We start from the raw sequence: 23,606 nt of genomic DNA on the forward strand, positions 1-23,606 counted from the left end.
GCCAGGGAAGCAGGTGGGGGGCAGGGGGAAGGGATGGGGGCTGCAAGGCCGGGATGACGGGACAGGTTAGGCCTCTTCAGCCTCCAGAGAGGACAGTGGAGTGTGTCAGGGCTGAGGGGGCTGTCACGCAGGACAAAGTGGAAAGTGCTGGCGTGGGCTCGCTCACCAAATCCTCCCACCCCAGGTGGCAAGGGCCCTCCTGGCACCGGAGAGGAGTTGGTGGCGTCAATTAAGAGGAGAGAAGACAGTGATAGAACTCAGCAGTCTAGTAGTATGTGTGGGAAATGAAAACGCTTCCAATACAGGGAGAAGGACTCAGACAACATCAGAACCACCTGGAGGGTGGGTCAAACGGGTTTCTAGGCCCCGCCCCTGAGTGTCTTACAGCAGTTCTGGGTGGGGCCTGAGAATTCCCTCTAACAGGTTCCCAGGTGCTGCTGCTGGTCCACGGCCCGCACTTTTAACACCACTGCTCCACAGCCTCTGGCAGACGGGCTCCCTATGGCAGGCGCCGAGAGAGGATGGACAGTCCGGTGCCTGTGGGAAGAGGATGGCAGGACCGGATCCTGGGCTGTGGCGTCCCTGGGCTGACAGAGAGCCTGCAACCAGGGCTCCTGGCCACCTGGGTGAGCCTGGCTTGGCGATACGTAAAAGCCACAGCCAGCAATACGGGCTTCTGACAGCACGAGGCAGGCTTGCTTTCCCCACCGATGGGTGGCCGGCAGGAGGACAGTGGCTGACATGTGCTGAAGGCTTACAATGCGCCGGCCTGTGGTAGACACTCACCCGACGCCACTCACTGTATGTAATTGTTTCAATTACTCACAACTCTGCGAGAAAGATACCGTTGGCCCAGTTAAGAGAGGGGGAAACTGATGCTTTGAGAGTTTCACTCACTTGCTCAGGTCACTTCGCTGAAAAGAGGACCCTCTCTGAGTAGTTGGGAGTTAAATTAAGCAAGTGGCCTGGCCAAGGGGGCGTTAAATGCACCTCAGGCCAAGGGCCCGTTCTGGGCTCCTCCCATCAACTGTCCCACCAGGGACACCCTGTCAGCGTGGCCTCCTCGCCTCCTTAGGCTCTGTCCCTGTGCGCCCACCGCGATGCCAGCTGGGGCCAGGACACTAAGGGCAGCCTCCCTGTTGGCCTGCTCCCTCCCTCCTGCCCTCCTCCAACACCCTGGCTCCAGTGGGACCACAGGGACTTCACACAAGGCCCCTCTGACCACACCCCTTCTCTGCTGGACTGGCTTCTTGCTGCCCTCAGGACCAAGGTCATTGTCCTGAACGGGCATTCCACACCCTGCATGGCCAGGCCCCACCTCCCTTTGTGGCCTCCTCTCCCCGCGGCCTTAAGTGCTGCGCTCAGCCGCGCTGAATCACTGTGGTTCCATGGACACCACCCTCTCCTACTCTCCGGTCTTGGTACACGCTGTTCCCTCTGCCTGCAGCAGACCCTCCCTCCACCATTCCCGGCTATTCCAGCTCACCAGTCAGGGTGGCCTGGACGCTCTGTGAGTCTCCTCACCCTGATGATGGCGGGGGAGGCACGCCCTCCCATAAGTTCTTTCTCACTTGTTATGGATATTTCCAAACACACACAAAAGTAGAGAGGACAGTCTAACAGATGCCCTGAGAACCATCACTCCATGGCGACAATTATCAACACAGCCTGTGCTTCTCCTCGCCATGGCACCATAGTCTGCCCCCTCCCCCCGCCCCCCCGCTGCAATGCAAGTTCCTTTGGCCCGTACAGTGCCTCCACCTCCCCCCCGCCCCAGCCGCAGGACATTAGCACAGCTCTTGGCCCAGAGAAGACTCTCAATCAAGAGTCCCCATTTGTTGAGCATTTGCTGTAAATTCAGAATCTGGTTCACTGAATCCTCAGAGCACCCCTGGGAGGCACGGGCTATTATAACCTCCATTTACAGATTGGAAAACTGACGCTCAGGTTACACAGCCGGCCAGTGGTGGAAAGCAAGCCGACGCGGTCTAATTCAGGAGTGGAGCTACCCATAGAGACAGAATGCGAGCCACAGGGGTTACTCTAAATTCTCTAGTAGCCAATAAAAAGGTGAATTAATTTTCACAATATGTTGTATTTGGCTCAGTACATCTAAAATATCATTCAACATGCCATCAGTATAAGGCATTATTAATGGGATAGTTTACCACCTGCTTTGCATACTACATCTTCAAAGTCCTGTGGGTTCTATGTACAGCACATCTCGATTCTGACTAGCCACGTCTCAAGTGCTCAAGAGCCACTGTACTGGCCAGCACAGCTAGTGGCCGCCTCCCGGACAGGGGCCCTAGAGCCTCCCTCTCAACCACTTCTCCACTTAAATGGGTGAAGGAGAAAATGAGAGAACAGGACTCCCAAGGACCCCTGGCCTTGATGTTTCCTTGACAATTAATAATGCTTCATATTTGATGGCCCTTTAGAGTCTCCCTGGCACCATCTGATCTGCCATGGAGATGAGTCACCCTGCTCGCTGGATGAGAATTACGGTGCTACGAGGGGCCAAGCGCTGGCTTGGACACACCGCTGCAGGCGGCCGAGCTGGGCCGCGAACCCACAACTCTGGACTCCAAGTCCAGCGCTCTGCGGGGAAGGGGGCGAGGCTGCCCCTCGAAGCAGGACTGTGTGTGTGGCAGAGGATGTCTGTCTGCTCAGACCCCAGGCGGCTGGCTGTCGGGACGGAGGCTGCAGACCCTGCTCTGGCTGGGCCCCGGAGGAAGCCGTGCCCTTGGAGAGTGGCAGGCAGGGCCAGACCCAGGGAGAGGACGGGGCCCATGCCAGGTCCTCTGTGGGAAAGAACTCTGTCATCCTTCAGTCTCAGGCTGGCCACGAGAGGCTGAGAACAAATCGGTGGCAATGAAGCCATAACTTACCTCTGAAGGCCTCTCTGTTCTTGGCAAACAGAGGGGTCATTAGTAATGGGGAAAGCAGCGGTGTGCAGACATAAATCCCCAGCTGCAGGGCTGATAAACAGCGCGGAGGGACCGGGCCTCAGGGAGCCGGCAGGCTAACCCTGTGCCAAGAGTCACTGTGGGCTCAGGCCCGTGTCCATCCATGTGCAGACTGAGCCACCCCTGCCCTGGCTCTGGAGGCCCCTGGAGACTTGGTCACCCACAGTGGCCCTAAGGACTCCCACCTGCTCTGGGAGTCTCCGAGGCCCTCGAACTGTCTGTCAAATGAAAAGGGCTGCAGAGCACCTGGGGCTGGAGCAAGCCCCGCCGGGCACTCAGGCCCTCCTTGGGACAGTCAGCGTGAAGCTGCCCTTGTGGGCATCCCTTCTTCCTGCTTCAAGACGCAGGTGTGAGGCCAGAGCCTCGCAGGCAGTATTCTGTGCAGCAGTGTCTGCGCTGGTTGAGGGACGCAGAGCCGAGGCCAAGTCCCAGCCTTCTGTCACCTGCTCCCCTGGGGATCTGCCCTCCTGCCGTCAGCTGCTGTGGGCTCCTACTGAGGCTGGCTCGCAGGGAGACTACGCCAGGCCAGGGCCGGAGGAGAAGGGCAGGCAGGAACAGGTGGGTGGCAACAGGTGAGCCAGGTCTCGGGATGGGGAGGGAAGAAAAAGAGGAGGACTGCCCTTTCCTCAAGCTGTCGGAAAGGATTCGGGTGGGATTGAGCAGTGACAAACAGGCCCGTAGCGGCTGCCCTGCGACTGTGGTCCAAGTGCCACCTTACCAAGATGGCAAATATGTGCCACAGGCATGGATGGCCCTCTCTCTTTCCATACCCACAGCACGTTCTACCCACTGAATACAGCACCCGGCCTGTTTGGCTTGATGGGCCTCTTCAGGCAGCCATCACCAATCAATCAGCGTTGGCATGTGAGAGGAAACCCATTTGTCATCCTTTCTCAAAACCCCAAAACACATCTGTGCTGGCAGTGGGAATCGAATAAAGCTATGCTAAGTGCTCCAGGACTTCCAGAAGTTTCTGCCACCTGCCCCCACCCTCACACACCCCCCCTACCTGTAGGTTCACATCCTGACTCTCCGTTCTCATCTTGTTGTTTGCACTGGGAACTTGGCCCAGGAGAGTATGTCGCTGGACACTCATAGGAAGCGTCCTATGGCAACTGTCCCCAGATTCTAAGCTCCAAGCCCAGGCCAGACACCAAAGCTTCAGCAGCTCCACCCTCTAGCCTCCTGCTCCAAGGGAAGGGGGAAGGAGGAAGAGCTGGCTAGGGTCATCTGGGAAAACTGGAGAAGACCTGGGGGGTGAAGGGCAGTCGACCGGGCACCCAGCATGGACCTGGAATGGACCAACTGCCCTGCAGGATGGTCTCCCAGAGTCACTGCAGGAATTTCCGGTCTGGCCATGACCTCAGGCCAAGCCCTGGCTCCCTGCTCCCCGGCCCAGAGGCAATGAGATGAGGGGACAATCCCCCACTCAGGCAGGTGCCCCCTGCACTGCTGCCCCCCCCCCCACTCCATCACCCTGGGGGCTCACTGGTGCCCCCTCCAATCTCCAGTGCAAGTTCCTCGTCACCAGGAGGTACTGGCTTTACCTCCCAGTTTGGAAAATGCATGGAGACCAGCAGCGGCCTGCGCCACCCTCCTCCTCTGCCCACCAGAGGGGACTCGACCTCCAGCAGAGCAGCTTCCTTCTGCAGACCGGCCTGTCCACAACCTGGCCTAAGGATCACCTGCATCTGACCGCCTGGGTGCTGCGAGAAAGGACCATCCTGGCCACCAGCCCAGGCTACACAACGAGATCTCTGTCAGTGCCAGGGACTCAGCATTTCGGTAGGAGCCCCCGGAGATTCTTGGTTTACTAGGGTTTGAAACCCCACTATCCTAGAGTAACATTCATTCACTCATTTATTCCACAAGTACATGTTGGGGCCTACTCTGCTGGTAGCAGAACAGGGAAGTGGGGTGGGGGAGCAGAGGCCTAAACGCACACTGCTGCTCTGCACCGGAGCTGGCCTGGCACTGCTCTGGGCCTTGGGTCCCCTGGGCTTAGAGGCACGATAGCAGTCACGCCAGCAGCTACTGGTCACAGGGAGCCCCTTATACCCTCGATCTCCTGCATTTCCAAGGATGTAAGGGGTCTCCCTCCCTCCAGCAAACCCCCAGCTTCCCGAGAGTACTAGTAGCTTAGAACAGTAATAACAACAGCTAATACTTACAGTACCTCATATACATGAATTAAGCTCTTTACATACTGTCTTCTGACCTTTGAACCACCCAAGGCAGATGCTCTTATTGCTTCTGTTTTATGGATGAGAAACTGAGGTATGAGATCACCCAAGGTAATATGCTCAAGATCCCAGCCTCTATGTTCTTGGTCACTACATCTTGGTGCCTTTTGAGCTTTAGGGCGAAAATGCCCCCAAATGCCATTCCCTATCCTCGGGGGTGTGGTAGAGAGGTGTGATGGGGTGGACGCTGGCCTGGTGGCCTGCCATCCTCGTGGCCATCAGTCCGACCTGCCCAGATGCACCAGGCTGGCCCTTCACTGCCTAGTGGGCAGAGCAGGGAGGCCATGTGTGGGCAGGGGTGAGAGGACAGGGCCAGAGCCACATCTGTACGTGAGCGAGCAGCTTCTCACGGAGGTCTCGCCAGCTCCGTGCTCCAAAGCCACCCGCCCTGGGACAGTCGGACGGAGCTGCTGCTTCAGTCAGTCTCTGGGTGGAAACATGGGTCAGGGAATCCATCACCCAGAGTCTGTCATTGCTCTGCTCAACCAAGAGATCAGGGAGGGACAGGAGGGCGCATGTGCCTGCCCCGCTAGAGTCCAGACGACACACAAATTTCTAATGGTCACAAATGTGAAAAGAACATGAAACCAGCCCCAGCAGCTCTATTAGTTCTAAAATGATGTCAAAACATCATTTCTTTCTTTCATCGAGTTAGAAAAGAAAACCCAGAGTACCACAGGAGGTTAGATGGGAGTCACCCACAATCCAGGCTCAGAGCCCCTGGTGCAGATGCCTCCGACCTGGGCACTGGCACACGCTCCTGCCCCCCAGCATCGCCCAAAAGCCCCAGACATGTTAGCCTCATCCCAAGCTCCCCTCCTCCCCTGCTCCTTCCTTCCTCCTTCAGGCAGTCAGCCCCTTCTCCAGGTCCTTCCTCAGAGTTGGCCCTGGGGCAGGTACCCTCATATCACCGTCCTGCACACCCATTCCCCAGGGCCAGGGGTAGCCTGGCCTTACCTGACACGATGGTGTAGCCAATCCCCCGGGGGCGTCCTTTGTCCTGGTCGATGGCGGTGATAACACGCACGGTGGTGCCCTGGGTGGGAGAGAGAAGGAACTTGAGTTTGGCTGTGCGGCCCCCAGGCTGCTGCTCTCTTCCTTTCTAGCAGTCCCGGAACCCGCAACCCGCAGCTTCCCTCTCAGGTGGATGCTGCCAGGCCAGCCAGGGGAGGAGGTGCCAGGTGCTCAGGCCTCAGGTGTCCCCCTCGCCCCTGGCACATACACTGAGGCCCCCAGGCAAACACCTGTGTCCTTAGGAGAGGCCCGATCTTGCTGATACTCTCACTAGCCCTTCACCTCCCCATCTCCCACCATTCGGTGAGACCACCCAGGAGAGGAGAGCCGATGGAGGAGCAGCCAGTCGGGGTACAACAGATCTGGCTTCTATTTCAATCACCCATCCAATTGCTGTGTGGCCCTAGGAAGGTTGCTGCACCTCTCTGGTCTCAGTATGCCCCACCTTAATACGAATAACAGCAGAAACCCTGGGACCTTGTTCTCACTAGGACCTGAGTAAAGAACATCAATGGTCAATTACTCTAAGAATGAAAGCACCATAAATCCTAAAAGCGAAGGTCTCCAGGGATGACTGTGGCAACCCTGGGCCCTATGAACCATTGTCCATCCAGCACCACAACCCACAATTCCTACCTCAAATGGCTCTGTCCCACTTCCCTTGTATTTTCCTTGCAGTACTAGAGGAGGTGGGGCCAGGAGCCAGGACTACCAGGATGGGGGTGCAAGGGTCCCTGCTCTTGGGAGCACAGAGTCTGTGGCAAAGGGTCAAGGACATATGCATGCACACTACATACATATGGGGTGCTTAGATACAGAAGTCCACCTGGAGGAGCTGGCAAAGGATTGTACATGTAGGGACAGTTAGGGTGGGGTCATAAAGAATGTGTAGGAGTTTGCCAGGGGGAGAAATGAAGAGGAAGGTGTTCCAGGGAAAAGATACAGCACAGGCAGGGACTAAAGAACGGAACTCTATAGCAATAAATCCATGTGAATGGGCACATTCAACTATCAATTGATGATTGAATGAATGAATGAATGAATGAGGGGATTCTGATATCACTACCACTTGCTGAGTCACTAGCTCAGAGCAGCCTTCCCTTGCTCCCCAGGCCCTACCTACCACACCGCTGTCCGGCTAGCCATGCCGGCTCACCATGCCGCCTCAGGTCTGGCCCAGGCTGCAGTTTTCCCTGCTCAGTGGACAGCAGGATAGCCCTGTCCCTGTCCCCTAGGGAAATATCAACCCTGACATCTGCTTGCATAATAAAGAGCCCCCTGGCCTTGGTGCCTTGCACCCACTCATCAGCTGAAGGCTGAATCCCACAGGCTGCACCCTGCGTCCCCATCTGAGCACCTTCTCCTGTGGCGAGAGGCTTGTTTCCTGACACGGGCCCCCTGACCTGGAGGGTGGGGCCCTGGGGTGCAAGGTGCCTCCCCTCCAACTCCTCCTGGTCTCACTGCCAGGACACAGGAGGGGCGCCCACCATCTCACCCTCCCCAGCTGATGCTGCCCCTGCCCTGCTGTCACCCTGTATCTCCTGGAGCCCAGGGGTGCAGCCCAGAACAACTCCCGGGCCGGCTGAGAGGTGAGAATTTTCCAGGAGAAATGTCTCCCACAGAGAGAGATGGACACAGTCCAGGGGCCGAGGCTGTGCAGAAATCAGGCCAGACCCCTCCTTGGGGCCCCTGCCCAGGGACAGCAGCTCTGGCTAGATCCCTGCGAGAAATGGACTGTTCTGAAGAAGCCAGAGAAAGACACTGTCAGATGAGCATCCCACTGGGTGGGCTCTGAGGACCCGAGTGGTGCCAGTATTTTCTACGTACCAACTCACTTCCCCCTCACAACGGCCGAGACAGCCCCATTTTACAGAGGCAGAAACCGAGGAACAAGAGTTAAGCAGCCTTTCCAAGTGAATGATGAAGCCAGGATTCAAATTCAGGTACTTCGGCTCCCAAAGGATCTTGCCTGCCAGGCGACGCTGCCTCTGCCGCAGGCTGTTTCAGTAACGATAACGGTTATCTGGGAAGGTGGTTGCTATAGTGCTTCTAGACCAAGCACTTCACAAGCACTAACTGAGGCCAAATTTGGGAAAACCTACTTACCCCACCCCTGCCTCGGAGATGGGCAACAGGTGCAACTAGGCTTAAGGCTCCCGAGAGTAGTCAAGTGGCAAGGAAACCTGGCACCCTTTGTCCCCAGACTTGCTGATCTGAAGACAGACTCTTTCACGTAGCATTTGTTAACTGCCCAGACCCGGGAGCAGCGGGAGGCCGTTTGGAAAGCCCTGCGTTAGACTTGAAGGGTCCACACCAACGCTTCCCCACACCACCCTACAGGGAGCTCCTTTTTGGAGCCTGCCCTTCCGGGGGTCACTCCTCACTCAGGAGAGGCCTGGATTTGTCCCCAAGAGGAAGCCCTGAGGGTGTAGGACTCTGGCAAAGGCTCCAGCTGCCAGGACAGGCTTTCTGGACGTGGGGACAGCTCCCTTTTTACAGCCTCATCTGGCCTGGACCACACACGTGTTCTGGCATGAGGGTCCCGGGGCCGCCCCTGGTCTGCTGAGGGACTGTGGGGTTTGGGGGCTGGGCATTGCTGGCCTGTGCAAAGAGGAGACTTTTGCACAAGAACCCTCAGTCCTCATAGCTGTGCGCGGACCTTCCCTGAGGCCGCTCCTGCACTGGCCGCCTGGCAACCTGGGTGGCAGGGCTCAGAGGGGTCTAGCAGGCAACCCGGCACCGGCGGCAAGGAGGCTGGCTCCCCGGGCAGAGCCACACCTGAGCTTCTACAGAGTCAGATCTAAAAGGCTCCCGACAAAGTTTGGGATTTCATCTCTTTTTGGGTAACTAAATCCATTTTTAATAAAACTCTGAGCTTTTAATACAAGTGCAGCCACAAGGACTGGCAATGTTATAAGAAGGAATTAACAGGGAGGAATGGGGGCTCTTGGGAACCCACGAATCTTGTTTCAGATTATATTTTCAATATACTGAAACTTATTTCCAAAGACGAGGAGATGGAGAAGGAGGACTCCGCCTGGCCCGGAGCTGGGCCCCTCCCTGGGGGTGCACTAGGGTGTGGCAAGGAGAGCAGGTGGGCAGGCTCAGGAGGGCTGGAGGTGGGGCTCACCCTGGCATGGGCTTCTTCTCCTTACAGGAACCCACGTTGTGAGGAGGAGGCCTCTTGGGAGGCCCCCCCAGAAAGGCTGAAGGTACATGGGCCTGTGGAGTCCCAACTCCTTGTGGTGGGAAAAGCAGCACAGCAAGAGGGTTAAGGTTTAACTCTATGGCCAGACTGCCTGGGCTTGAATCCTTTGAGTTACTTTACCTCTCGCTGCCTTGTTCTCCCCATCTGTAAAATGGGTATAATACCAGTTCCCACCCCTCAGCAATTGACACATGTAAGACACTTGGAAGAGCTCCGGGTCCACAGCAAATGCTATAAAAGTGCCTGTTGCTACTCACTGGGGCCGGAACCGCTGTGAGCATCCTATGCAAGCTGAGGTGCTCTTCCCTGAATGCATGTGCCATTCCAAACAATGTTAGCAAATTCAGACTCCCCAGCACCCTACACTAGTAATCCCCACCCTAGAGGTAAGGCATTTTCTGAGGGAGAGCCAATATTTGGGGAGCACTTACTATGTGCCAAGCACGATGCTGGGCACCCAACACAGGCTCTCTACCTTTTCCTCACAGCCTCCACAGTCAGGGTCCATCTGAGGGAACGGGCTCTGAGGGTCAGGAATTGCTTGAAGTCACAGGTGGGTGAGCGTGCCTGGGGCGTGGAGGGCAGTGTCGGGGTGGGCCTGGGTGGGTGTGCCAAGGCAAGGGGTGGGTAAGGGCTGAGAGGCAGCCTCCCTCACCCCCCCATGAGGCCTGCTACAAGTAGGGTCATCCGGGCAAAGGCCAGGAAAGCTGAGACTTCTCCAGAAGGAACGTGTGGCTTCCCCGCTCTCCGAGGCCTGCCTCCTTCCAGAGACGCGGGCCAGGGGGCAGCTGAAGCCAGCACCCAGGCTCTGCCTGCCTCCACCCTGGTCCGCCTCCCTCTCTCCCCTCCCCTGTCCTCCCCCCGTTTCACGACAGGATTAAGGACCTGGAAGGGGGAGTCTCTCAGGAGGGGGAGGTGCCCTTGGGGGGAGCCCGGTGGGGGCTGAGGGGACTTCCGACCAGAGCTGCCACAGCAGATTCTGAGGCAGAAAATCCTATTTCTCAGTTCTTAATTCCAGTCAATTCCAGTCAAAGGGCTGATAGGCATCGGCCGGCAGTAATTTGTGCAGTTTATCCGCTCTTTTCACCTTCTATCGGTCCTTCACTGACGGGCAGGCTGACATGCCGCTGCTCGAGTGAGGAAATTAAAATTTGATGCAATAATCCCAAATAAGAAGGATTTTATTAGGTAATATATACACTTTAGATGAGGCATGCTGGCCTGATACTGTGATAGAGAGAGGCATACATGCTGGGAGCCGCAGATAAAGAGGGAGAGTGGGCCGGGGTCCGAATGGAGGCCCCGGCCAGCAGAGGCGAGCGAGGCCGGGAATGGGGCCGCCTGGGTCCCCCACCCGGAGGCTGAGCAGGCGAGGCCTGGGGTGTTTTGCATTCAATCCGGGCTCCACACTGTAAAGGGATGTGGAGGGCCTGGATCAAGGCACAGAAACCAATTAGAAGCCTGGAAAATCAGGCTCGGGTGCGCGGGAATCGGCCTATAGCAGAACAGCCGTGCAGGAGGGCTGGGCGCTGGAGGGCTCCTTCCATGTGGGGGACAGGGAGGAGAGGCAGAGGCGTGGACGCAGAGATGGCTCGGGGGCACTTGGGAGCAGGGAGAGCCCCAGGCCCCCGGGAAGGACGGCTTCAGTGTCCTGGTGGGAACAAAGGGACAACCCAGCAAGGCAGAGAGATCTCCAGATCCCTGCGCCCGAGAGAGAACACATCAGACATAAGAAACCAAGCGTCAGGAGAGAGGCGCTAAGGGGAGGAGGTGTCCCCGTGTGCCGGGCCTGAGGGTCACCCTAGCACAGTGATGGCGAACCTATGACACGCGGGTCAGAGGTGACACGCAAACTCATTTTTTTGGTTGATTTTTCTTTGTTAAATGGCATTTCAATATATAAAATAAATATCAAAAATATAAGTCTTTGTTTTGCTATGGTTGCAAATATAAAAAAATTTCTATATGTGACACGGCACCAGAGTTAAGTTAGGGTTTTTCAAAATGCTGACTTGCCGAGCTCAAAAGGTTCACCATCACTGCCCTAGCAGGAGCCTGTGGGATTATCTGGAGAGGAGAGAGTGTGGCTTAGCACAGGGCCCTGCACACAGGAAGGGCTTAAGAAACATCTAGTTTATTAATAAAAGTGTGAAACATACAATGAATAAATGGATAAACTCAGAAATCTGCAGATCTGAAACAATGTTAATATTTCTTGGCTACGATATAGGGATGACAGAACAAAACACCCTTCTTACTGGCTATCGGGGCTCTGAGATGAAGCTGAGGATGGGACCCCCCTGCCCAATCCAACTTCTATACCCGAGGACCGGCTGACTCATAACCACCGGACTGACCGCCTGCAGTGCTGGTGCCTGCGGGGCACCTGCTGGGTGCTCTACCCGAGTGTGCTCAGCCCTCAGGCGAGAGGGGCACTGTGGACATTACTGGCCCATCTCCCAGGAGGAAGCAGTCTGGAGACCGGTGATGTGGCCAAGGCGAGTGCATGGCTGTGCAGGGACCTTCTCCAAGTTCCTCTGGCTGCCCAGCCACCATCACATCCTCACTTCAATCAACAGGTGGTTCTACCCATCTTCTCTGCATTTGGTCCTGGGCACGATGCCCTGGGAGGCCCACAGGAAGCTTGTGACAAGCTCCAGAGACTCGGGTATTTTGATCCCTGGGGGCTGTAACGTCACCCACTTGCACATCAGTGAACATTACAGGTGTGACTATACTTTAGTGGTAAATTGGGCAGCACAGGGAGTCAATTCTACCGGAGCTGAGGCGAGAGGGATGGCTATGTCTGTGGGCCAGTGAGGATGAAGCCAGGAAAAAAAAATTCTAACAAAGGTGGTCAGTGAGCTGAAAACGAACAGATGGTCTTTCACATGAAGGGTGATGACTGGGGTGAGAGGGCTGGTATGACCCTTCACTCATTCGCTCATTCATTCATCCATCCATTCATTCCATAAACACTTCCTGAGCACCCATGTTGTGCGATGCCCACAGCAGACCCCAACCCTGCCGAGATATACTTTAAGTCCATCCAAGGAGCAGAGGCGGAGCAGGCTGTTTAGAATCATGAGAATTAAGACGGGGTGTCTGCGGCAGAGGGCAGGCGGGAGGGCCTGCCTCCTGAAAGGTCAGGGAAAGCCCCTGGCTGAGAAGACATGAGCTTAGCAAAGATGTCTTGGAGGAGACAGCCTTCAGGCTCAAAGGCTGGAGCCTCTGCTTCCAAGGACCACCACGGAGAAGGCTGTGGCAGAGGCACTGAGACGCCCCCCTCCACCCTCTAAAGCAGCTCAGACACCTCTGTAGGAGGCCAGAAAGGGTCTTGTTTGTTGGACTCCTGAGTCCAAATCTGGGCCCAAGAAGGAGGTGGTTACCCCTGCACACCCAGAGGCTGAAGCACACTGCGATCATCGGGCCAGGCCGAGCCTCCGGACTGCAGGTCGGGCTGCCTGGCCTGTGGTGGCCCAGGGGCGCGGTCTGCAGCCGGGTCAAGGGAGGCCCGCCTCCCGCGTGCCCGATGCTGAGAGCCTGTGCGGATGTGCAGGCGGGGCCCTGAGCATCCACTTGTATGTCCTTCCTCTGAGCCCACTGAGTCCTCTCAAAAGGAAGGGCGGGTTTTTCTTTCCACAGGAGCTGCTCCCCAAGCTGCATGTCCGGGGGATTCATCTGCCCAGAGGAGCTGCCTTTTCCTAATTCATCGGCCCACAGCGGCTATCTTGCCCAGTTTGCACAAAAGCACAGATGGCTACCAGGCGAGGGGTGCTGTCACTGCTCGCCTGGCCCACAGCTGAGCGGGCACAGGCATGTGTTTTGCTCTTAAAGACACCCAGACACGGTGGACTGAACCAGGGGAGGCACGTGGCCCCAGGGCAGCCAATCTACAGGCTGGCTGGTGATCTATGACCTTGTGACATGGCACAAAACCCCAAGCACAGCTAATCAGGTGTCTCTCCTGAAATCCTGTGCTTGAGAAACCTGCAGCCTGAGCCACTGGGAGGGGCAGCTGGAGCAGCAAGCTCTCGGGGAAGAGCCACATCTGAGAGGGCCTGCGAGCAGAGGGCACGCTGCCGCCATCTCTGAGTAGTGTCCGTGGGCAAGAGACGTGGATGGACCCATTGGCCTTGAGAGATAAGACTGAGCCACACTGGTGTTTCCGGGAGCCTGGCTGAGTCCAAAGCTGCTCCCAGCCCAGGCTGGGCTTTCCAAAGGTGTCCCATCACCCACATACATCTTTCTGCATTGCCCCCCTTCACTTGCCCTAGCAAGTCTTTGTTCTTTGCCACTCAGAGCCCCTGGGGATGAGGTGAGGTGGGGTGTTGTGTGAAGAGGGAGGGAGTTGGGTTTTCACTCATAGGGATGCGGGGGGAGCAGGAAAGCCAAGGAGGAACCTGTCCCACCGGGCAGGAGTCTCACCGGAGGAGAGTGCTCATAGATGTTGGTGCTGTAGGGCAGGTTGATGAAGATGGGGTCCATGTCCTGGACATCTGTGATGATGATGGCCAAGTTGGCCAGGGTGGACAGAGGCCGGGTCTTGTCTTGATCCTAAGAAGACAAAAATACACAGCCTTAGGTGAAGTGATGTTGTGGTCAGGCACACATGCACACAATACACACACGGCCACACATGACATTCACGTGCACAAACGTGTGCACATGAGCACACATGTGCTCCTGCACTCCCACAGGGATGTGGAAGTTTAAGAACTCAAGAACCCACACTGATCTCTGACCTGTGCAGGAAGACACAAACAGCCCCTCCAGAGCCCAGTGAAAGGTGGTTAACCCAATGTCGCAAACAGGCTGGAGCAGAACTCGGTCTCCTGCCCTCAGCCCAGCCTGGGCCTGACCCCCCTGGATATCTGGTGGGTGGGGCAACTGGCTTGGGATTCACCCAGGGGGGCGCTGCTCTTTTCCATGCCCACTTTCTGCCCCCTCTTATCCCCGAGCCTCAACATCAAGGGAATGACTAGGATGGGGGTTCTTAGAAGAAAGGCCCTTGGACCCCAGAGGGGCTGCTCTGGGACCTGCATCCCTACTCTGCATTCTGATTTCCTGATCAAGTTATGTTTCCAGTTGAACCAGTAGGGGGAGCTCCAGGGCCTGTGACATTGGGGGACTCCAGGAAGGAATCCCGGGAGGTCACAGGCCATCCCCCTGTAGCCAGACGAGCAATGTTTATACCCTCCTAGTTAGCTGGAAATGTAGTCCTGTAAATGCTCACCAAGAAAGAAAACCTGAAACCCCTATTTTATTACCCTAAAACACACAGCCCACGTAAAGAGCCCACTACTATTGAATAACAATAGTTAACAAGAATAGCAGCTGCATGCTGAATACAGACTATATACCAGGCGCTGTGCGAACACCGCATTTGCTTTTGTGGGTGTTATGTGTGTCTTAGTTGAGTTTATAAAGACTCAGAAAGGTTATGTAACTTGTCCAGTCACTCAGCTGGTAAGTGTGCACCCAGGACTCAAACTCAGGTCCTTTTGACATAAAAATCTGCCCTTCACTCTCTTGATGTGGGACCCTAACATAAGCTCAGTCCCTGACTTGCTGGGCACCTTGAGTAAGTTCTTGCCCCTCTGGGAGTCTCCGTTTCATTTTCTGTGAGATGAAATGGCCTCTATGGACCTTTGGGCTTATAAATTCTCTGGTCTGGGAATTGAGGAGCAACTGTCCTGGGCTTAGACTTGCCTTGGTTTGTCTGGGGTGACCTGAACACACACGGCATTCCCCGCATCACAAACCTAGTGCCTGCTCCTGCCCTCCCTGACGGAGCTGGGGAGCCTCAGGAAGGAAGGCTGGTTGTTTTCAGAGTCCTCTGGGGCAGCCAAGGAGAGTAGAGGGCCTTCGGGGATGAAGAGTGTAGCAATGGAGGGGAGAGTCTGGAGGCAGGAGGAGCTGGGCAGAGGGACCACGGGGAGACAGCTTCCCAGGCTCCAAGACCAGGGTGTCCACAGCCTAGGCTTGGGGACTGCCCATGGTGAGAGCTCCCAGCCAGGGACCCGAATGGCCACCAGGCAGACACGGCCAGAGGAGGAGGCTTGGCAGGAGGCCCCTTGACCTCTTGGGCAGGGGCTGCTAGTGGTTCTGATCTGCCATTACCAGGCTTTTGCTGGCAGGTGGCTTCGTCCATCCTGGCACCTGCCCTCCCCATCCCACACTGTAGCTTCAGTCCTGCTCCTGCCACAGATGCCCACGTCCGGCCCACACTGGAGGGAGTGGGCATAGCTGGCAGGGCAGGCACCTTCCCAGGCTCCCAGCTGTCACTCTGGGCCTTCAGCTCTCATGCGGGGGTCACCTTGGTACCCACCCAGTGGTGGCTGGAACCCACCCTGCTCCCTGCAATGCCACATAGGAGAATCTCCTTGGGGAAATGCCCAGCAGCCAAGGGCACAGCACCAGCCCTGTGAATGGGAGGTGGCGCGTGGGTGTGGGGTGGAGGGAGCCATCAATACCAAAGGGAGTCCTGCGCCCCTCCTGCTCTCCCACGTCAAGGCCTGATTGCCGGGAGATTAGCAGCAATTTAACTGTATTCACCAGCCCAGCTTGAGAGGCCCCGCCACCCAGACTCACGCCTGTGCCCAGCTCCGCTCTCTCCCCCATCTGCACGAAGCCATTTATTCGGTGGATGGAAATGATCGCAGGACAAGCTCATAGTGAGAAGAGAGCAAGCATCTGTGTGTTTCTGGGCCCAGGGGTGGACAAATGGGGAGTGGTAGGAGGGGACCACCCACGTGTGGGTGCAAGGGAGTGTGGAAGGGGGCAGGGGGGGGGGGCAGAAAGTGGCTTTTGGCCTTGCTAGTGCCCCAACCCCGTAAGTCAGCTTTGCAAATACCAGCACACACCTCCTCCCTGACAGCTAACACTTAACCGGGGAGAAGGAAGGACGAGGGTGTTGTCTGCAGTGGCCTCTCCAGGGGCCGTTGCATCTTGACCAAGCCTTGGGGAACCTCATCTTTCACAATCAGGCCCTCAATCCATCCAGTGGGTCTTTCCCAGAGATCTGGGCTCTATGACCGGCCCCGTGGAGCCCCCAGTGCTACTGACAGCCCCCACTGCAGCGACATAGATCAGGGGCTAGATGCTGTGTGTCAGGCAAATAGGTCCTGGAGGGTCAAGAGGGACCCCAGTGATTTGTTTCACTCTTGGCCTGAGCTTTGTAAAAAAGTCTGCTCTCCTTGCTACCAGCTGAAGGCTCCAGCTGTACCCGGAGGCGGTAGCCGGGGGCGGGAAAGAGGAGAGTAGAGGGTAGGACTATTTAGGGTATAGCGTGCCTGTCCCCAGGGCCCTGGCAAACAGCTGGTGACAAAGGAAAATGACTGCGATGTTCTGGAGACTCAGAGACTCTTGGTCGTGGGCAATGGACTGGGCGTCACACAACCTGGTTTTGGGTTCTCATTCCTCCACTACTCGTCAGCTGTGAGTCGCAACAGTGTGAGCCCCAAAATGGGATAGTTATTTCTCTCCTGCCCCCCTTCTCCTGACACACTCATCCTGGAACTCCCAGGGCCCAGCCTGGTGCTTGGCACAGATGGGTGCCCCCTACTGTGTGAGTGTCATCATTCTAGGGAAGTGGCCAGGACCCCTCCTTCTGCCTCCGGTGTGTTAGGTGGTGTCAGGACACAGCTGGGGTCACACCTCTGTCCTGTGTCCCACGGTGAGAGGCCACCCTGCACCGTGTGTGCCCTGTGGGGTTACCAGTGCAGATGCTGGAGCCCCACGGCCGGGGGACTGTGGACAAGTCACCGAATGGCTTCTGTACCTCAGTTTCCTCATCTGTAAACTGGGTCTCTTTATAATGCTTACGACACAGAGCTCTTGTGAGGTTTAGTGAAGATAATCCATTGAGTGCTCAGCACAGTACGAGGGACACAGCACGGACCCTCAGCAACACGCGCTGCCATGATGATCACCATCACCGGCATCACTATTCCAGAGCCTAGAGTTGCAGGCTTTAGGTTGATGCTCTGTCACCCCCTTCACAGCTGGGAAGAGGCCATATCTGGTTGTGGGGCCTGGCACAGACTCACCGTGGCGTTGACGGTGAGCTGGTAGGCCTGCGTCGTCTCGTAGTCCAGCTCCTGGATCACCGTGACGATGCCGCGGGCACTGTCGATGGCGAAGAACGGGGAGGGGGGCTGGAAGGAGTAGAGGACGCTGCCGCCGGCACCCAGGTCGGGGTCGGTGGCGTTCACGATGAAGATGGGCGTCCCCACCGGTGTGTCCTGGGGTGAAGCAAAGCAAACAAAAGGGTGAGCGGAGCTCGGAGCAACTGCCTCCACCACAGACTATTCCCCCAAAGCCCATTAGCCACGGCCCTCCAGCCAACCAGACCACGGCCTTGTCGTTTTTATTCTAGGAGGGTTCAGAGGAACTTAAAATGCTGTATCTCTTTTCCCCCCTTTTTTGATGGCCTCCTGGTGGCTGTAACGGCGCCAGTACCAAAGATGATCCGCTCATCCTGGAGTTCTGGATGAGAGCCTTTCCGTCCCCAGCCCCTGCTTCTGGGCAGTTTCGCTTCCTCTGCTGAGTGCACCCCGGCCGCCCAGGCCTCAGGTCCAGAGTCCGTGTGTCGGGAGGTTTCAAGGGCAGGGAGGTGTGTGCTCCGGGCATGTGGCGGGAGCCTGGGGGCTCTGCCTGGCACCACAGAGGTTACCCGGCTTGCCCTGGGGTGGGGCATACACCTGCCACCCCTAGGCCATGGCAGCCTGCCACCAGAGGGGCCCACAAGGCCTACTCAAATGTCACCACATCCTGGGAACCTCTGCCATTCAGTGTGTAGAGACCCCTGCCCCTTTCTGACTTGGGGTCTCTGGTTAAATGCAACTTCCTCATGGAGACTTTCCAGACCCCTAAGGCAGGGCAGCCCCACTCGGCCCCACCCGGGCCACTGTTTATGCTCAGGGTCCCGCAGCACCCTGGGATTCTCCGCCCCTCACACTTCTGTCATTGCACAGTGAGTGTCTGTCTTCCCTCAGAGCCCATGTGCTCCACGAAAGCCATGGGGCATTGCCTTGGTGCCGGGCACGTGTCCGATGTTCAGTAAACGCCCCTTAAGAATACAGGAAGGAGCCTCTCTGACAGCACTGAGCACACTCTATTACGAGTATCTGTTTGCACCCACTGGCGGCTTTCACCACGGCAGTGCCCGCCACAAGGCGTGGCTGGTAAGCTGTGCCTGCTGACTGTTGGGTGAGTTAATTTATTCATAATTTCGTGAGCTCTGGACACATCTGAGGACAGGCAATCTAACGAGGCCCTTCACAGAGACAAAAAGGTAAAAATCCCTGCTCCCGCTCAATGACAGCTATAGGCCAGGTCCTGTGCTGGGGACTGCACCTGCCAGCTCTGCGGACAAGCAGCCTTCGAGGTGGGCGCCACTATCCTGTTTCTGAAAAGAAGCTGAGGTCTGGAGAGGTTACGTAGTTTGCCCAGGGCACAGAGCTAGGCAGTGGGAGGCCTTCAGTCCACGTCTCGCCCGTGATCTCAAGCCCTATGCGAAACACTTCTAAATACTGATGGCCGTTCCTTCCCTAACGCTACTGTGTGGTGCCAGGGATGACCACCAGCGTGGGTGGCACCTTCCAGACAGGAAGGTGGGACTGGCTGTAAGCTCGCCGAGGGCGGACACCGTACTTCTGGTCCTCTGCGCTCTGTTTACACTGGGACAGTGACGGGGTCCCTTCGGACACCTGCGGGCTCTTTTCAAGAAGAGCATCCACATCGCTGCCCCTCTCCGTGCTGCCGGCCGCGACCTGGGCCCTGCGTCACTGCTGTGAGCAGCTTCTTTCTTTGGGGACCAGGCGTGGGCATGCCAACAGCCCTTCCCCAGGACGACCTGCCTGAGAAAAGGGTGTCCTTAATAAGGTCTCCAGTCAGGCTGGAAAGGGCCCCCAGGGGAAACGCCATGGCGCTGCCACTGTTTCTAACCGACGATTCTGTCCATCACCAGGCAAGTGTCAGGCTCAATGGCCAGGCTTAGCACCTGTCCTTCCCCACCCAGCACTGAGGACAGAGGCAGACAGGGAGGCCCCTCTCCCCACGGCACCCATGACTCCCCAGCGCCCTGTGTGTAGAACGCAGGCCCTCGTGGTCTGGGCCTGTCTCCTTCACACTTTATTTCCTGGCGGGTATGGCTCCTTGGCCTCTTCGCTAAGATCATGCGCAGCATCTTATCAGTTTAATAGTTCCTGGCAGGTAGAGTGTACTTCTCAAGCCCAGCAGGCTCCCTCACACGTCTGGGTTCCTGAACCTGCTTTTTCTTTGCTCGGTCTGCCCTACCCAGCTCCGTGGCTTGGAAAACAGATGCTCTCCTTCCCTCAAAAATGGAATCAAGTGTGCAAGGGGGCAGAGCAGACGAGTGCTGGGATTTCAGGGGTGGACAGACTTCGGCTGGACCCGAGCCTTGCCGAGTGTCTTTGGGCCGGTTTCTTAATCTCTCTGACCCCCAATCCCCTCTCTGTACACTGAGGTTAATAAGATGTCATAGGGTTCGCATGAAGAGTACAGGAAGTCATGAGTGTAAACTTCCTAGCATCTAATAAGGGCTTCGAAGATGGCAGTTGTGATCTTATTGTCGGACACCAGAGGACTGCGGACAAGAGCACCTTCAAGGGCAGGGCAGGGAGGTGCCCAGAAGCACTATGCATTTTAATGACACTGTGCTGAGCATCCCTTGTCTGCACCCCCAGACCCACTGAGTACCCTGTTGTGCTCCACCTCCCCCTCCATTTGCCCACACTAGGGTGACCTCATTGCATCCCCAGGCTCCCTTGCCGGCTAGCTTCTGCCAAAGGAGGTGCTGCTAAGAGCTCAGAGTTTGGGGAGGCAACAAGAAGAGAAACAGGTTGGGGTGTTACTTCCCCACTCCCCCCAGCTCCAGCCCCACAGCCCCACAGCCCCTCCTTCCTGGCCCAGCTGTTGGTGGCCTCTGGAAGCACTAAGCCCTTCCCTCCCCCACTCAGCCCCAGGGTTAGTGAGAGCTTCCCTCTGCAGCTGTCTCTGGTGCCTCAGCATCTCTTCGTGGCCCTTAGCCACATCCGCTCCTCCCCTGAGCCCCCAGCTGCAGTCTCTTCACTGAAATGCCTTTGTTGGAACTATTTGGGATGAACTCTTCCCAGGGGGACCCTGATGGGACACTTCTGACACCCCCCCACAGAGCCACCGCCCAGAGGAGAGACACGGCTCCCACTCCAGAGAGAATGTCAGCTGTCCAGCCTGCTGCCCCGGGGAGGAGAGGACATTTCTCCCGTCCGTCCGACGTGGTCTCTGCGAAGGGTCTCCGAGATCTGATCAGAAGATTTAAGAGCAAGAGCCAAGAAGATAGGAGGAGAAGAAGAAGGGATGGTCCTGTGTCTGACCTTCTTGGCTTTTATGTTCCATGCCCTGCAGTGGAAACCCGTTTAATTTCTGCATAACTTAGAAAAGGTTTTAAATAGGCCTGGCAAAGAGCCATCGTGTTCTTAGAAGGGACGAGCCATTGGAGAGAAGAGAATGCTGACTTCCTGCATTTCAGGTCCCGGGCGCCATGCTCTGCTAGGGAAATGAGGTGTGAGGGGACAGTCATCCATCAGCAGGTGCACCACGGGCTCCTCCGAGCACCCAGCTGCTGTTCCATGGCGACGTGCAGATGTGCACACAGGTCCACGCAAGCAGATTTCCGCTGTGGCGCCAGGTGCGGCCGGGTTTCCAAGCTCACCGCAGGCAGTGAGACTTGGTGGCTCGGAGCGTGGACGCCAAGTTTGAGTCCCAGCCTTCCCACCCACTGGCCGGAGCCCTCAGACATATGCTGTTAAAGCTACTCCTTGGACCTCAGTGTCCTCACGGAAAGGAACATGTGACAGTGGAGCTGATAACAGTACCTACCGTGTGGGCTTGAGAGAAAGATTACATGAGTTAAGGGGGAGCGGGGGAAGCTCGCCGAGCCAGGTTCACAACAATATTGAGCGATACTCCATAACTGGTCGTTGTAATTATTATGATGGTAATAAAATACCATCACAGGCAGCCTGAGATGAGCCCTGTTTAAAGAGGGTATTAGAAACTGTAAACAGTCCGTCTCTTCATCATGAAGGTAGACAAACGGGCATTTTAAAATTCAGAAAGAGAACATTCCTGTTGACTGCCTCGTGGTTGCTGCAGAGAGGGTCAGGGTGGGAGAGCCTCTGGAGACCCTCCCGCGTGGGTTTGGGGAGCCTGTGGGAGGAGGGGTGGGATCTGAGCAGGGGTGGGTGGGGCACCTGGAGGCCAAGGAAGCCCCTGAGCACAGAGGCTGGGCCTGAGCAGGCCCCTCCCAGGGAAGGCTTGAATGTGAGAGCTGGCAGGAATCCTGGGGAGTATCCAGTCCAGCCTCCCCATTTTACAGATGGGAAAAGTGAGGGGATGTGCCTTGCACTGAGTCTCACAGGTGGTTAACAGCAGACCTGTGCCTGGAAATCAGGGCTTTGACTCCCATACAGTGTTTTTGTCACCTCCCCTCTCACCCTCCTTCCAAGTAAAGGTGCCCTTTACACCCACAGCTCTCTCTGCTCGAAGGGAGGGACCTAGGCAGCCATGTTTATGCCAAGTGACTTCAGACCCAGGTACACCTGCTTAGTCCAGGGGTGACCACCTGACTCTAACAGCCCAAGCGGATGGGGTGTTGGAAGTGAAATCAACGTTCTGTGGGGACCTGGAAAAGAAGCTTCTTGCTGTCTGGTTAGGGCTGGTGTGGGCACCATGACAGGTCGAAGCCACGCAAAAGCCACAGGTTGCAGGTGGCAGAAGCCACGGGCAGGCAGAGGAAGCCCATCTTGGAAAGAATGAGCACATGAGGGAAAAAGGCAGAGGTGAGGGGCTCTGGGCGCCCCCTGCCTGGTTTTCCTACGCCCTGGCTGTGGTGATGACACCCCATCTATTCTGTCCTTCCTGTGTGGGTACCCCCTTTGCCCACACTGACTTCCATAGGTCTCCCCAGGCCCCCCAATGCGTCCAGCCCCGGGCAAGGCGTCCTCATTCCTGCAGCTCTGCCCCAGGCTCTCCCTTATCCTCACCGGCTGGGACTTCCTCCCTTTCATGCCCAAGGCTGGGCCACAGAAAGCAAAGCTCCTGGCCACAGAGCCTAGACTGTGGAGGGCATAGGAGGTAATACTGGGGGAAGAAGAAAGCGGCCTGGATGAGTGAGTGCTGGCTCCTTCTTCCTTTTAAGTGTCTCTTTTAACATGCAAATCCACTCAGGCCCCTGCGATGACCAGCATGCCTGTGGGGTGGCAGGGGTGGGCAGGGGACAGCTTGATCATGGGCTTGACACAATCAGCTGTCAGGCCTGGAGGAGAGATGTCCCAGAGAGCCACGCTCTGCCCACCTGGAGACCAGGAGACCAGGGAGAAAGTGCCTCTATGGTGTCTGGGCTTGAGGTTCGGGGTCTACAGGACCATCACTAGATTGGGCCTGGGCCAGGAGGCAGGGCCAAAGGCACATTTCAGCTGGGGGTAGGGCTGCCCCCTCGTGGGACAACTCCTCTCTGCATATTCATTATGGAAAGTGCTGCTGGGCCCACCTTCCTGTTGGACTAGAGCAGCTGGGCTTTGGAGAAAAGGCCCCATGGGGGGTGATTACTCCTGCTTCTGAGGCAGGCCTCTTGCCCGGCCCACTGCTCTGACCCAGCTCTGCTTCCCGAGCTCCTTCCCCCGGGCACCCCCGCCCAGTCCCGCCCACTCCCTCAGGGCTTCTGGGCCACTTCAGTGGAAATCTCCCAAAATGCACTGCTCATGCCTCCTGGGAGCCAGGGAGTGTGTTTAGGCCTGATCCCCTGCAAAACCCTTGCACCTGCCCAGCTGCCCTCAGCAAGGGGCCCGCTGCAGGCAGGAGGCAGACAGGAGGCAGACAGGGCAGGCCCCTGCCTCTTCCAGGTCCCATTTAAGCTCCATGTCACTTCTGATGGACCTGCTGTAAATGGGCCACCCCGTGCAATTCACAGACAAATAAATCTTTTCGCTACTCCTGGGGTGACAAGGGAATAGACTCTGGGAAAGTTCTGCCGTGCAAGGGATCTTGTTCGTTAATAATAATGATAAATAGCTCACTCCTCAATGCAGTGTGAGGTACATTACACGCAGGCTTCTACAGAGGTGGCTCGGGCGCTGACTGGAACACGTGTGTGTGTGTGGGGGG

The 23,606-nt window shown here is 56.8% G+C and overlaps 1 protein-coding gene across 2 annotated transcripts in view; it reads right to left on the minus strand.

The window, feature by feature from the left end:
• The window catches only part of CDH23 (cadherin related 23), a gene marked incomplete at its 5' end in the record, with an annotated part of 360,387 nt that overhangs the window by 218,057 nt on the left and 118,724 nt on the right, over positions 1 to 23,606 (minus strand). For both annotated transcript variants that reach the window (XM_081105003.1, XM_081105002.1), the window contains 3 exons: positions 6,170 to 6,248; positions 13,863 to 13,991; positions 17,486 to 17,680. In XM_081105003.1, the coding sequence (XP_080961129.1) occupies positions 6,170 to 6,248; positions 13,863 to 13,991; positions 17,486 to 17,680 (403 nt within the window). The remainder of the gene's footprint in view (positions 1 to 6,169; positions 6,249 to 13,862; positions 13,992 to 17,485; positions 17,681 to 23,606) is intronic.

Source organism: Myotis nattereri (genome assembly GCF_964212035.1).
Source record: "Myotis nattereri genome assembly, chromosome: 13".
Taxonomy (NCBI): Eukaryota; Metazoa; Chordata; class Mammalia; order Chiroptera; family Vespertilionidae; genus Myotis; species Myotis nattereri.